The sequence below is a fragment of the Castanea sativa genome, chromosome 11 (assembly GCF_040712315.1).
Source record: "Castanea sativa cultivar Marrone di Chiusa Pesio chromosome 11, ASM4071231v1".
In the NCBI taxonomy this organism is placed as follows: domain Eukaryota; kingdom Viridiplantae; phylum Streptophyta; class Magnoliopsida; order Fagales; family Fagaceae; genus Castanea; species Castanea sativa.
Window position 1 is genome coordinate 52,939,862 of NC_134023.1, and position 16,122 is coordinate 52,955,983.

Genomic DNA, 16,122 nt, shown 5'->3' on the forward strand with positions numbered 1-16,122 from the left:
CTCGGCCTCTTTGGCTACTTTCACACCAACCTTTCTCATTCAAGGTGAGCTTTGCTTGTAGGACTTGCTCCAAAGGCTCTTGCTTCTTCTTATTAAGCCTTTCTTCATGGGCTTGTAATGATCCCATGAGTTGGTCAATGGTCACTGACTCCAAGTCTTTTGATTCCTCAATCGCCACAACGATATAGTCAAACTTAGAAGTTAATGACCGTAATATTTTTTCTACCACACGGACATCATCCAAGTTCTCACCATATCTCTTCAATTGATTTACAATTGCCAACACCCTTGAAAAATAATCTGAAATAGATTCAGATTCTTTCATGTGCAAACCTTCAAACTCACCTCTCAATGTTTGAAGGCGAACTTTCTTCACTTTATCAACTCCCGTTAGAGAGTTTTTAAGAATCTCCCATGCTTGCTTGGATGAAGTTGCATTCGCAACTTTCTCGAACATAGTTTCATCCAAGCCTTGATAGATCAACGTAAGTGCTTGTTGATCTTTCTTTCGAGCTTTTTGCAAGGCTTCCTTTTGGTTTGGGGTTAAAGATTCTTCATCTTGTGACTCCACATAACCTTTCTCCACAATCTCCCACGCATCTTGGGATCCGAGTAACGCCTTCATTCGGATACTCCAATTTTCAAAGTTTTGTTTGGTAAGTCGAGGAAATTGGAATGACACCATCCCATTAGCAATAGCCATTCTCACCACGAACCGATTGGCTCTGATACCACTTTGTTGGAAATAAAACAAAATACTGATGGGCCTTTCCTCAGTTACTCTCACAAATATCCACACACAATTTAGTGTGTAGAAAAGACTCACACTCACAAATTAAATAAAGAGAGAGAGAGTGGAGAGGGAAGAGTTAGAACTCTTTAAGGTTTTGTATTTCTCAACTCTTGCATAGAATTTGACGGATGAATGGGTTTATATAGTACACTATCCAACCTTTAACTCTCACTACATTTATTTTCTAACTCTTACATTCATAAATCTCACACATAACTTTAATAAACTTCCCACTACATTAACTTATGAAACTCACTTATTTATGAAGGATTAATTACAAACAAGTTTAACTTCTAACAGGTACACCAGCAAAAACAGCCTCAAGAGTGGAATTCCAGGCACAACACCTTCAATTGGTCACACCAAGGAACCACTAGCTACGCTTATATCACCACTACAATCCTTGAACCGACCAGTTTCTATACCTGACACCCACAAGCACCGAACACCACTGTCTCTTATACCACCAAAAATTTCATCCATTTGGGCATTTGAAACCGAAAAGAAACTTCCCATTGGGATGTACAACACCGAACATGGAGGTTGAGAATTAAGCCACCGGAGATAGTTGACACCATTGTTAGCATTAGTTATAGAAGCACTCTTTTCTTCAAGTTCTAAGTAAGGTATGGCATGACCAATAGGGTAGACAGGGATAGGAAAGTTGGTTTTTAAAGTGTCAATGGCTTCAGCTTCAAGTTCGTGAAAGGTGGTGAATAGAAGATACTGTGCTTTATTGGAAACCCTTGAAATTCTTTCCAGGACTCCAGGCAAGACTAGTCGACCATTGCCATATGTAAAGGTGGGAAGATCAGCAATACGGATTGTAGAAACTCCAGGGATGTAGTCCACAATCTCTTCACCCCGTTCTTAATTAATCACATGGCATAGACACAATGCTAAGCTTGGTGTAAAGCCTAAATATTGTAACGACTAACTAGAAACTGCCTTGGAACAAGAGGGAATATATATATATATATATATATATATATGTGCACACACACACAACGCTAAGCTTGAGTTTCTTTAGTAGATTTTTTTTGTGCCAATCTTGTTTTTTTGTTTTTTTAATAAACTTTAGTGCCAACTAAAGATGCTGTCTTTAGTTGAAACATATATTCTGGAATATCGAACATTACAAGTTCACAACTAAGAACAAAAGTTACAAAGATCTAGTGTAGGTGATCTATATATATATATATATATATACACACACACACACAACGCTAAGCATGAGTTTCTTTAGTGGATTTTTTTTTGTGCCAATCTTGTTTTTTTTTTTTAATAAACTTTAGTGCCTACTAAAGACGCTGTCTTTACTTGAAACATATATTCTGGAATATCGAACATTACCAGTTCACAACTAAGAACAAAAGTTACAAAGATCTAGTGTGGGTGATCTGATATGACCTTTTCTGTTGTATAGTGGTTTGATTGGTTTTTTTAAACACTTTGATGTGCCATAGTCCTTAGGAATTGAGTTTGGCCCATGAATTGCATCCTTGGCCAGGAACTCGTAGCAGTAACAACAGATAAAGAGGAAGGCCCGGTCCATCATAGCGACAAACTACTCCTAGAATCTCCTATGGTGAGCCAAGAACATTAGCAGAGAACAAATTAATTGAGGTATTAGACAGCGCCTCGTGAGCATTTTTCGTCTTTTTCCTGACATTTAGCCTGATTTTCGGGCAACTATTTGAAGGCCTTTCTGAGCTTTGTTTTCTTCAAATGTTATATGCACGGAAAGCTCTAAATGTCTAGTTTCCAATGGTCTTGGCCTCATTTGATTTGGAGATACGTCGGAAAGTTGAAAATTTCTGAACGTCTTCCCTTGAAAAATTCATATATTTTAATCCGAAGCTAATATCAACAAGCCCTTTTGGTAAATATTGGCTAAGACCTTGTTCTTCAAGATGGTCCAACCCGTTCGTTCCAGTTCTTGCCTAATAGGTACAATTTATTGCACAAATCTGAGTAAAAAGCTGGTAATTGTCCTAAAAAATGCAGTAAGGACTTTATTAGGGTTCGGTATTTTTGTGATATCTTATTTGTTTAGCTCTAATTTTGGCCTATAAAGTATTGTTTTGAAGGAAAAAAATATGCCTTCCAAGACGGTCTAAAGTCCAATAGAATCCAACGGTTGAATCAAAATGTCAACTGTTGACTATACCCGGTTAAGCTTTTGGTCAAATTTTCTGTAAAATGAGTTTTTCAACAGTTGTGACTTTTTGATTCACCATTCAAACCAGGGACAGAGGCATTAATTGACCAGGGGCAGTGGCCCCCCCTAATTTTTTTTAAATATATTAATATATATATATGTGCATTAACTTTAGTAATTTTGTTCTATAAAATTACATTTTGCCCCCTTAATAATATCATTGAATTTTTTTAGAGTAACGTTAAAGATACAAACTTATTTACAATATTTTTATAAACTTTTGAGGTTCAAATTCTTATTGGTTCACATTTGAGCCTATTACTTGCATCACTTTTTTACTTACCAATAATCACTCACTATATTAGCAATATACTTCTAGCACTTTTCTGATTTTAAAGGCCATTAAAAAAAATTATAGATCTAAAATCTAAAACAACATATACTAGCCAAAAAACATTTGTGCAACAACAAAAATCACCAATAGAAAAGCTAAAAAAAATTAAGTCCAATTAACCAATTTTACTTGAACAAATGCACACATTAAAAAAAAAAAAACCTCCGTGGCTAAGAAGCCGCCAAACTAGAGGTCAAGGTTGCCCCTCTTTACTTAAAATCCTAGCTCCATCCCAGGTTCAAACATGTTTTATTTATTTATTTTCCCTTTTTGGCTTTAAAACTTATGTTTTTGCACCCTTTTTTATTTGTTTATTTTTTTTTTTTCTTTGTTTTGACTTGTGAATCGAGAACAGACAAAATACGATATCAAAAACTGCCCCTTCTTTGTTTAGCATTTATTGGCACAATAAATGTTAGACAAAGAATTAGATAAAGAATTTTGTCCCTCTCGATTCTAGTGTAAACAAATTTTGGGGCCAAAATCGAGTTGTTACGGAAAAATGAAAATATTGACAGAAATTGGGAAAGAGGGTAGAAAGAAATCTTGATTATTATTGTTCTCTTCTTTTCTACTCTTTTTGGTGCATCCTAGTTTCTTTTCCCTACAAAAGGTTAGTCGCGTCCTAGTCACCAATCTTATTGCCTTAACTAATATCCACAAAACCCGATTATCGATTAAACTCTACAAACCAAAATCACAGATCTAGAAACCCAAACACACCCACCAAAAATCAAACCTTGAAAACCAAAACCCATTAACGAAGGTGCTCCTTGATGAACAGTGACTGTGGTGGTTTTACACAGCTTGAAGAGATTGTTTATGGAGAGAGAGAGAGAGAGAGAGAGAGAGAGAGAGAGAGAGAGAGAGAGAGAGAGAGAGAGAGAGAGAGAGAGAGAGAGCATGTGGGCGGATGAAACATTGAAACCAAAAGAAAAATGATTTCCAAATGGGGCGGATCAGATGAAAAGAATAGGAAAATGGTTTTTATTTTATTTTATTTAAGTTACTTTAATTAGATTAAAAAATTAGAATAATAAATTAAAAAAATTAGAAATTCATAATTTTTTTAATTGTTTTGTTTTTTAAAAAAATGCTGACGTAGCATTTTTAAAAATCAAGTAAATTTATTATTATTATTTTATTAGCCACATCAGCATTTATTATGCAAGTAGTGCACTTCATTTGCCATTTAGGACTTTTCTGTTAGTGGGTTGACCGCAAGGACTAAAATGGAAACAACTTTCTAATTTCAAGGATAGATGTAGGCGCAAAATCAATTTAAGGACCAAAATGAAAATTGACCCAAAATGTAGAGACTAAAAATGTATTTTTGCCTTTACAATACATTCAGCCAAAGTTTTTACTTTTATTAGTTGGTCATATAGGTAAATGTCATTTGTGTACTACTTTACAGCAGTGACAGCAGACAGAACAATAGTGCGAGAAAGAAAACAAAGATAGAGACGTAGATTGAGAGTTATACCACCGGTTGGACTGGTTTAGGAGTGGAGTTTAGCAGACGATCGGAAGATTGCATGGTAAGGCAAGGCGGCGCTACAATGGGGTAGACATTTTTTTTTTCTTCTTCTTTTAATTACTATTTTTTAAAGGGGGTTTACTCTTACTGGGTTAATTCAAAATTCTAAGCTTGAAGTTGTAAATTCTATAGTTTGAGGGGGGGTCGATGAAGAAAATTTTCTTTAATTTCTAAGTTATTTATTACCAATTATATTGACAAATAATGGAAATTTCAAAAAGCTCTGCCTAGTTTCGCCTCTATCAGGTTTTGTTTTTTTAGAGGACGAGATTTATTTATTTTTATAAAAATATTGTTGATTTTGAAAATTGTGGGAGCTTCAAATTCCATATAGCAAGCACTTAGGAAGTTAAAAAAAAAAAGTGAAAACGATTCAGTTTTATAGTATAGCGTGTGTTTATATATATATATATATATATATATATATATATATATATATATATTATTTTGTATATTCATTTTTCAAAACACCCAAATCAGATACATATAATAATTTTATGTTATATTTTATTAAAATATCAATTTTTCTTATTTTTAAAATTATTTTTCTTTTTTCACATGTAACAACCAACATTCATTTTATTATTTCATTCTCGAAATATGTAAAAAAAAGAATAAACAACTAAATACAAAAGTAAATAGTGTCAGTGTAAATTTACATAATCACTGTTATAAACTTGTAAATTTACACAAGTATATACAGATTAATGGAAGTTATTTTTAGGCAAAATTATACCAATTTTACCCATTTTTTTATATTGAATGCTAAACTACAATGCAATACAAAAATTTTACCAAAATTTTATATTAAATTTCCAAAGAATAAAGGAGTGGAATGTTCAAAACTCACAACTTATGATTTAGAATGCGTCACTATCACTGTAAAAATTTACCGAAATGGTTATTGTCATCATTATAATACAAAATAGTGAAAATACGCAGTTGGCATGGTGTTTTTGGAAGTACGTGCATTGTGGGCATAGGATGGCACTGAGCTTTTTTAATTAACTAGCTTAAAATGAATGCTCTTACCGACATCATGATCAAGTTAGTGGATTTGAAAGACGCGTGTCCACAAAAGCGTAATCATCACATATCACATGTGAACAGTGGGTGAACCACATAAGCCACCTAAGGTATCTTTTTTCGAGTCGATGGGGCGGCTGTAAGAATATTTTTTTAAAGAAGTTAAGAAAATTTGTGTTAAATAGGTAGATAAAGACCTTATTGTAAATAAATTTTTTTTTTTTTTATCTTAATCATTATGATAATAATGATGAGATCTTTTGTATCCTATGATCCAAAGGAAGATTTTTTTTTTTTTTTTTCTAAATCAACACGAGTTCTTTTAGATTATAAATCTTATGTAGGAGATAAATCTTGTATGTACGTGACTTCCCTATCAAAAATTCATTCATAATATTAGCAAGAGAATTAAAGGTTAATTATAAGTTCATTGGGCATATATTTTCTTAGTATAATGAAGATATTAATTATTATCATTAAGATTAAATCTTGTAAATTATCTATTCTGTATTACTATAATAAAGTTATTAATTATTGTTGTTAAGTGAATTTTAATTATTATTACTTAGAATGCTCTAATTCATTATTTATTAGTTTTTGTTTTTACTCTTTTCAATTCTTTTATTTAACAATTCAACTCAATTGTGACAGCTTATAGGTGTTTGTAATTCATTAAGAAGAATTTTGTTTTGTTTTTTACAATACTCTATCAAGAATTCACCGGAACAATACAATCAGTAAAAAATAAATGTTCATTCTCCACTATCTTATGCCCCACTTCCATTACCTTATACTTAATTTTATTTTAATGTGTACACTTTACAGATCATTTAATTGTCTTTTTTTGAGATTTAAGATCAAAAAATTAAATTTTGTTGTTGGACTTGCTATTTTTTTCCTTGGATTTTAGATAAAATTGGTTTGATGTTGAGTTTTTTCTTTTTGTTTAGGAAGGCCAAAATAAATTTAAGTAATTTAATTGATTTGTTCTTTGAACTTATTTCAATGAGTTCAAAATTTTATTTTAAAGTGTTCAAAACAAAAATAATTTAAAATATTATATGTAAAAAGAAAAATCATAAGTTAGGGGCTTTATTTGAACCCCCTGAACACCATGTGGCGCCACCACTGCTCCATGTATTCTCTACCGACACAACTCATGAGACCTTCAGAGTTGATTGGTCTTCTAGTTGGTACACGAACACCTCTTCTAGACCAAGATTAGACAAATCTAAATCAGTGTTAGCAATTATTGGGAGTGCATAAAGGGATTTTGAGTCTTTAAGAGTAAGGGTTTTCAAGAATGATGAAATTGAATTTGGAGGATCAGGTCTATGGACAACATGTTCATATCTGGACGTTTTGAGGATACACCAATGGTTGGGTCTGGAGTTTGATCCAATGGATCTTTTTTTTTTTTTTTTTTGGGTGGTTTTGGGATTTTGGTTTAAGTTGTTGAGGGTAAGTTATGGCTGGGAGGATTCCACTTGTCTTGAGAGGGTAGTAAGCAGGATGAATTGTGCCTAAGGGTCGAAAATTTTGTCCTAGAGAATTGGACAAAAATGGGGAGGCTATGGGTATAGATAGGTCTTTGTACAATGATTGTCTGGGTTGGTGGGGAGTGTAAACAAACATTGGAGAGGGTTGTGTGGCTATCTTCTAGGACCTTTCTATGGATTGGAGTTAAGTGAGCAATTGATTTCTTTCTTTTACTTTTTGACTAATAAGAGGGAAAGAACTAGATATATCTTTGACCATAGATGCAATTGTTTCAAGCTCTTGCTCAATCATTTTGATCTTCCTCTTCAAATCATTGATAAGAGAATTTGAGGATGACAAAGACTGTGTCACCGCAAAGTGTATTTTCCACCTGAGATGTTTACTCCCAAAATTTTTATAGAAGTCAGTCCAATGACCATTTTCTTTTTTGAAAGCATAATCCCTTGAGATTTCACTAAATTGTAATATTCAGTGAGTAATCTTTCATGGGATTCTGCATCTTTTGAGAACAGAAGAATATCATTCGCATAGATCAATGCATTAGCCAAGATAGGTTGGAATAGGGTTACCACTACCTTTTGGAATTGAGATAGAGCATTTTTTAGTCCAAAGGGCATAGCCGTCCACTAATCTTGCTGTTTGCCAGATTGATAAGGTATTTTATCATTTTTCACTTTAGTCCTCCAAGTTTGCATTTTGTCATTTTATTTCTCTAAGTTTCAAATTTCTTCAATTCAATCCTTTGTTAACTCACTATCCATAATTATCGTTAGTTTTGGCCATAGTTTAGTATTTATTATATATTTTATTATTTATTTCTTAATTTAAAAAAAGTGTTAATTTTTTTTTAAAAAAAAATTAGAAATTAAAATAACCCTAGTTACACCACCCGCCTCATTGGAAAAACACATAAATCCCTAGCCTACTTCGATATGTGAGAGTATGAGAGGGAGAAAGAGGGAGAAGGAGAGAAAAAGAGAGATCGAGAGGGGGAAAGAGAGAAATATTTATAGCTTAGCAGCCTAAGATAATGAAGTTTTTAAAATACAAATTTTAGAGAGAGAAAGAAAGAAGAAAAAAGAAAAAGAAAAATGAGATTAGAAAAGGACTTGGAAATCAAAGCAGTTATGGGAGTTGTGGGGAACAGAAAATCTTGGAAACAGCAACTGATCCACAGGAACACAATCCTCTCCAAACTAAATACTTTCCAATCCCAAGGCTTCCTAGATACAACAACACAGTCTTACTCTTCATCCAAATTTTTTTGTACATACATAAAATACAAGTATACAACAACAACAATAATAGAAGTAATAGTTAAGGTAAAATAAAGTAGACCCAGAAAAGAAAAAACTATTATTTGAGGAAAATATAAAAAGAAAGATGATAATTCAAAGAGCAATGAATTTTTTTTTGCCCACTTTAAAGATCTTTTTTTTTTTCTTACTCTAATCATATATTCTTTCATCTATTGCTTCTTCTTCTTCTTCTTCTTCTTGGCCTGAACCAAGTGAAGAATTAGCCAAAGACGCCAAGTAGACCTATTTGAGCAGAGTTGTGTGAAAACCTGGGGAGAGCCACCGAAAACAGCTCCTTGTCCCTCTCGGTCTATTGCTATCCTTCTCCCTCTCAATCTCTCTTTCTCCCTCTAAGTCTCTTAGATATCGGGTTAGGCTAGGGATTTTCTTGTTCTTTAGATGAGGTGGGTGGGGTAAATGGGTTATTTTAATTTATGAGTTTATTTTTAGTTAATGTTTCTTTCCTAAGTTACGAAATAAATAATAAAACAAATAGTAAATATTAAATTATAGTCAAAATGACGCCATTTTGGGTAGGTTAATAGCATATATGGATGGTGACTTAATGGAGGACTCAATTGAGGAGATTTGAAACTTAGAGACTTGAAATGACAAAATGCAAATTTAAAGGAATGGAATAAAAAGTTATGAAACTTAGAAGATGGGCTTTGCATTTTAGTCTTCTTATTGATAATTTTTCAAAATGGCTTTAGTGTCCTAATAGTGGATGAGGAGCATAGGAAAATTTGTTGTTTTTTGAAAATGGTTCAACCATGGGATGAAATTAGTTTTTCAACTCACAATTTCATGATATTGTGATTTTTTTTTCTAAGATAAAAAAGGTGCTCACATGCATGATCATTGCTCCGCAATGCATTATAGCATGGGACTACTTGGGTACTAGTAGGGTTTACCACTACTTGAACCTACAATTTTCGAATTTGTAGATGTGACGGGTCATAAAAACTTCTTATCACGAGGCCAACTCCCAGGTGATCTTAACATTCTAAGCTGGGTAGATGATTTTGTGTGACTCGAATGAAATCAACATTTCAACTCAAGATTTCATGATATCATTAGTTGAACTATTGGTTTAATGAAAGAAAAATATATTTAGTGATTAAAAATTTTAGCAATAAAACATGTTTTGTTGTGATGGGTGACAAATGTATTATTCCGAATAAGTGAAAGTAGTGTCACTTTAAATAAAAATTTAACACCTTAATTAATAAGTTATGAAAATAATTACATTAAAAATAAGTTATGAAAAAAGATAATAAATTTATATATTCACTGTTGCTCTCAAATAAAGTTGTGATTATGATTCACGATTTACTAGCACCAACTTTGACTTTCGAATCTATATACATACATACATACATACATACATAGTCAAAGTTTAGAGAAAATTCAATTAAATTTTAATTGAATTTTTCAATTTTGTGTCACGTGTTTTATTTAATTTTTAATTTTTTTTCCAAACGAATTATTGAGTGTAAAAATAAAAAATTTCAAATCCTATTAAATTTTAAATTGAATATTAATGGGAGTTCAATTTTCCCCCATATGTCCATTTATTTTTTGAATTTTTATGACAAGTAAATTATTGGGTGAAAAAACTGAAGAGTCTAAATCCAATTAAATTCTAAATCATATATATATATATATATATATATATATTGAGAAACTATTACATATTTTAGAAATGTATGATTTAAAAAAAATGTAAACTAATACTGTGTATAATTTAAATATTTTAAAAAAAAGTATAATTGTGATTATTTTTAATTATACTCGTGCATATGCACAGAGCTATACATTAGTAGTAATAATAATAGAAGAAAATACTAACACCAACCTTTATGGTACAAATTAATGGGTGCATAACACCCATACTTGCACATGTCGATAATTTAATTGACCCTTATAGCATAAATCCTCTTCTTGAGAATGTATTTTATGAGACAATCTTTTATATGAGACAACCTCATTAGAAATTTCTCCCTATCTATCACAATTTGTAAAATTGGGAAGTGAAACTCATGTGTGAGACTCACACATGTTGTGAAATAGATATCTTATAAAACAGTCTTATAAGATACTTTTTTCATTCTATAATCAAAATCTTCCAGAGTTGACACAATGATGAAATACGGTTAATTTTAAACATGTGTCATGTCTGTGTTGCTTGTGCACTGAACTTAAGCTATTTATACATTCTCACCTAAAACAGAAGTCATTTATGCACTAATTAAAAATTGCTTGTTTTTTTTAAAGCATAAAAACTCTAAAACAGTGGTAAATAATGACACAGCTTTTGGGATATTCATTTCAATAATCTGTGACGAATGGGTGACCAACAGTACTACATACATTTTTTTTTTTTTTTTAACAATATTTTTCATATATTTTTGAAATAGTCAGTGACAAATGGTAAGAAAAACAAAAGTGGCTGATACATTTAGAAAGTGTTATTCATCATTAACAGTTGATCATTTGTATGAAAGTTGTTGTGAAAAGAGTTACGTCTACAGTATTATGAAATCTAAATAACATGCTTCGGATATCCTGGGGAACACCAATTTGAAGACTCTGGTCTTTGAACTTTAAAGGAGACTCATCCATCAACAATTTCTTTCAAGCCAATTGGGATTTCTTTTCTTTACTTTTATGGATTTTGGACTTTTTGTCATGATGTTGTTAGTGGCTCAAATTCGAGTGGAATCCTTTGATAGAGAATCATAATCTAACTGACATTGGAGCTATCTGAAACGTGATCCTTGCTTTGAACTTTGAAGCTAGTGACACAAAACCAATGAGTTATTTTCGGAACAAAACCAATTTTACATTTATTCTTAACAAGTATGTTATGTGATAGACAGTAACCCATTATTAGTTATTTTTATATAGACTTATCATTTATTTTTTTATCATTTACAGTTTGTCATCCTATAATTTGAAATTATGCGTGAAATTACTTGTGTTACTAATATTTTCACGATTAATTACATTCAACGAGAGTTCACCAATTTTTTTCACACCAGCCCTCATTTTTTGCGTCGGTACTTGGTGGGCCTAATTGAAACCTATCTCAAATATTAAGATTTAATTCTCTAAAATAAAGAGGATTTTAGTTTTGGCTAATCTGTAGGATATGCTCCCTTATCCAAAAACGTTTTACGCCAGCAAACGTGTTATCAAAACACTTATCCACAATGTTATTAAAAAAATAAAATAAAAAAACGCTTATCCACAAACCATTTATCCCTACAAACTTACACCTGCAATAGAAAGAGAATGAAGGAAAACAAATTAGAGAAAAGCAAGAATGACAGCATGTTGTGACATGCATATTTATATATATATTTAAAATGAAGCTGGTTAATTTGGCTTCCAGTAACAAATTTGGGCAATGAAATAATCTGAAACATAGCCTAAATAAAGATATAGTATGGGTAGAATCTCTGCATGAGGATGTGGAAGACGTTTTCCATTAGGATTTGCCCTTGAACTTGTGTTGTTTTTATAGTTTTGGTTTTTTTTAATACTATTTCGCTTACCTTTGTCTCAAAAAAAAAAAAAAAAAAGAAAAAGAAAAGAAAAGAAAAGAAAAGAAAGAGGACAGTATTTGACATCCACGTCATCGAACAAATAAAGTTGTTAATTTGGTCTGCCTTTTTTTAATGTTAATCGGCTTCTAATGTGAAATTGCCAAATTGAACCATGCGAAATTGGGAAAAACTTTTGTGTAGAGCCGCACGAGGTTGACAACGTATGCAACCCAAAACCACAAAAATTAAAAAGGAAAAAGTAAAACTTCAAATAGTATTGAATTACCCTATTCCCAAACATAGAGCTTCTTTTCTTGTCCCCAATGCTCCCAATCACAATGCCCTCCTTTCCTCTCTATTCGTGCCTCTTCTTCTTCTTGTTTATCATAGTTTTTTATTGGAAGAGGTCCAAAGCCAAACGCCAAAGCCATAAGTTGCCATCAGGGCCATGGAAACTGCCTCTTATAGGGAATTTGCACCAACTAGGTTTCTCTCTACCACATCGATCTTTGAGAGACTTAGCCATGAAATATGGACCTATTATGCAATTACAACTGTGTGAGGTCGTGGCTATAATCATTTCATCTCCAAAAGTAGTTGAAGAAGTGCTGAAGACGCATGATGCTGCTTTGGCAAATAGGCCAATTGTTCTTGCCATTGAAGTTATGTGCTACGGTAATTCAGGTATAGTCTTTGCTCCCTATGGTGATTATTGGAGACAAATGAGAAAGATTTGTGTCTCAAAGCTCCCGAGTGCCAAGCGAGTCCAGTCATTTAGCAGAATTAGAGAAGAAGTGGTAAATAATCTTGTTGAATCCATTTCCTTCTCAGAGGGAGTTCCAATCAATCTCAGTGAGAAGATCTTCTTCTCAACATATTGTACAGCTTTCAGGGCAGCCATTGGGAAGAAGTGCAAATATGAAAAAGAATTCATATCATTAATCAAGGAAATGTTTACTCTAGATGGAGCCTTTGACTTACCTGATTTCTTCCCTTCACTAAAGTTCCTTCGCTTCCTTACAGGAATCAAGCTCGCATTGTTGAAAACGCATAGAAAAACAGACAAAATTCTGAATGATATAATCAACGATCATAAGAAGAAAAGAATTGTCATTTCAGCTAAAAAAAGTGAAGAAAGCGATAATGATGATATGATTGATGTGCTTCTGAAACTTCAGGAAACGGGCGAGCTTGGATTTAACGTCACAAGCAACCACATCAAAGCTGTCACACTGGTATTTTTTTGTGCAATTGTGCTTCCCCTTTTATTTATTTATTTTTTCATCTTCTCAATTAGTAAATGCGCAGCTTTATACAAATAGTTTTACAAGGATTCTTTTACTCCATAAAATGGTGAGCTATTTGAGGTATGTACCTTCACGTATTTTGCCACACCATATTCTTTTGAGTGGTAGACTTCGTAGTTTATAAGCCAAGTAGATTGTGTAGTGCAGAAAAAAATTTGCCTCTTGACATAAATTTCATTTACACGTAACAATTATCAACATCCAAGATTCACGAAATTAGGAATTTAGAAGAAAAATCACATATACATACACAAATTATAAAGCAAACCTATTTTGCTTAGTATTAAATCATCATTTCGATCACTATGTAATTGTAAGTCAACATCATTTTTCAGGAGGTCTTTTTTGCGGGAAGTGAGACTTCAGCAACCACAATTGAATGGGCAATGTCAGAATTAATTAAAAACCCAAGAGTAATGGAAAAGGCACAAGCAGAAGTGCGACAAGTTCTTGAAGGGCAGAGAAATTTTAATGAGGCAAACATTCAAAAGCTAGATTACTTGAAATTAGTGGTAAAAGAAACTTTGCGATTACACCCTTCTGCTGGATTCAGATCCTCTAGAGTTCCTAGGGTACTCTACCAAGTAGAGTTCATTAAATCCTAACCACTCTTTAATGATTTAGTGGTCTAGATTCTGCCATGTCAGCATTTCATTAACAATCATCTTAATTGTTTTGTTTACAACATTATTTTATTATTTTAAAAATATTATTAATGAAATACTGACATGGCAGAATCTAAACCATTAAATCATTAAAGAGTGGTTAGGATTTAATGAACTCTACTTGGTAGAGTTCGTAGGAACTCTAGAGGATCTGAATCCCCTTCTGCTGCCTTGATCGCCAGAGAAGCAAGAGAAAAATGTGAAATTAATGGGTATGAGGTACCGAACAACACCACAGTAATCATTAATGCATGGGCTATTGGGAGAGATCCTGAATATTGGATTGATTCTGAATGCTTTTTCCCCGAGAGATTTCAAGATTCTCTTATTAATTTTAAAGGGTCCGACTTTGGATTTGTTCCATTTGGAGGTGGTAGGAGGATATGTCCAGGCATATCATTTGCTCTTGCAAATATTGAACTCGTTCTTTCTCGATTGTTATATCACTTTAATTGGAAACTCCCTAATGAGATCAAACCAAAAGAACTTGACATGTCTGAGAGTTTTGGAATATCTTGTAGGAGAAAAAATGATTTGTACCTAATTGCCACTCCTTTGAAACCTCTTCTTCATGAAAGACACTAAATAATAGGGTTGCAAATATATTATGTGCGGATATTTCAAGATAAAGTGATAAGGTGGTTGGTTGTACTTTGATTAATTAGGTTATTTAAATTAAACAATAAACTGAGTATTGTTAGTTAGCCAAAGTTGTTATTATGTTTGGTGTGTAACATATTTTAAGAAGTATTGATCTTTAACTTCTTCATATATTTGAGGAAGTGTTGGCATCTAGTGTATCCTATTTAAATAATGTATATGTTGAATGATGAATGAAATCATTATGTGGAAGTCAGAAGTTTATAAATGTTCAATTTTTTTCAAGTTTTGATTTACCACAATCAAAAAATTGATACACGAGTGCACACAACTAAGAAAGTGGCGCTTAGATTCAAAGAAGGTGTGAATACAACTACATATTTATGCACTATACACACATGCATAGGCATATATTCAGACAGAATTCCAAAAACCCTATGAACTCTAAATCTAGTAGTGTGCTATTTTTATAAATATCTTAATCAAATACGCATGCATGGAACACACGCATTGAACAATTTGAAACATACAAAAGGCATAACTTAAAACAACGGGAAATCTTTTTATATTTTTTATATATATATATTTTTTATACAAGATAGAATTTCTACTCTAGCTTAATCTAAATATATATGTGTATAAAGTTTCCTCCTGAAAACTTGAACCCTGACTCTTTGCCCCTCACACCCTACAAGTATTTATACTTGTGGAGTGACCACTGCACCAATGGTGCACGGTGAAATAACGGGAAATCATTAACTCTTTGCAAATTGTACATAATTGTATGAACATTAAATAAGTCCTAATACCATCACACACTCTTAACGCGATGGTTACTTTAAAAGTATAAGTGTTTGTGTGGTGTGATAGGGAAGGACCGAGGTTCAAGTCTCAAAAAATGACATTCAAACATATATACACTTAGATTAGACTAGAGTAATATTTTTATCTTGTAAAAAAAAAAAAGGGACTCTGTAATACCAAACACTTAAGAAATTGAATTACATAATGAATAATAATCATGAATAGAATTGGAATTCGAAATACTCTCGTCAAACCCTAATATAAGTACAGCACGACAATAAATTAAGTAAATTAAAAGATATCATTTCTCTTCAGGACTCTTGAAACCACAACACAAATTACAACTTCAACAAATTCGCTAATATACTAAAGGGAAATCACAAAATAGTTTTAAAAAATCATTTGAAAGTTTTCTCCTCTCTCCAAATTCCTTTCCTTTCTTTGGCCAAAAGTCTATTTGGAGGAAAATAATATCTATGGTTT

General features: G+C 32.3%; 1 protein-coding gene and 1 pseudogene across 1 annotated transcript; one reads left to right on the forward strand and one right to left on the reverse strand.

The window, feature by feature from the left end:
* Nucleotides 1-1,079: 1,079 nt before the first annotated feature.
* LOC142616713 (UDP-glycosyltransferase 87A2-like) lies at nt 1,080-2,348 on the reverse strand (annotated as a pseudogene).
* A 10,208-nt stretch (nt 2,349-12,556) lies between these two features.
* Nucleotides 12,557-15,083, forward strand: LOC142617502 (cytochrome P450 71D8-like). The gene is made up of 3 exons (XM_075790388.1): nt 12,557-13,498; nt 13,906-14,105; nt 14,394-15,083. Exons 1-3 carry the CDS (start codon nt 12,587-12,589, stop codon nt 14,818-14,820), a joined length of 1,539 nt encoding a protein of 512 aa, XP_075646503.1. The 5' UTR covers nt 12,557-12,586; the 3' UTR covers nt 14,821-15,083.
* Nucleotides 15,084-16,122: the final 1,039 nt, after the last annotated feature.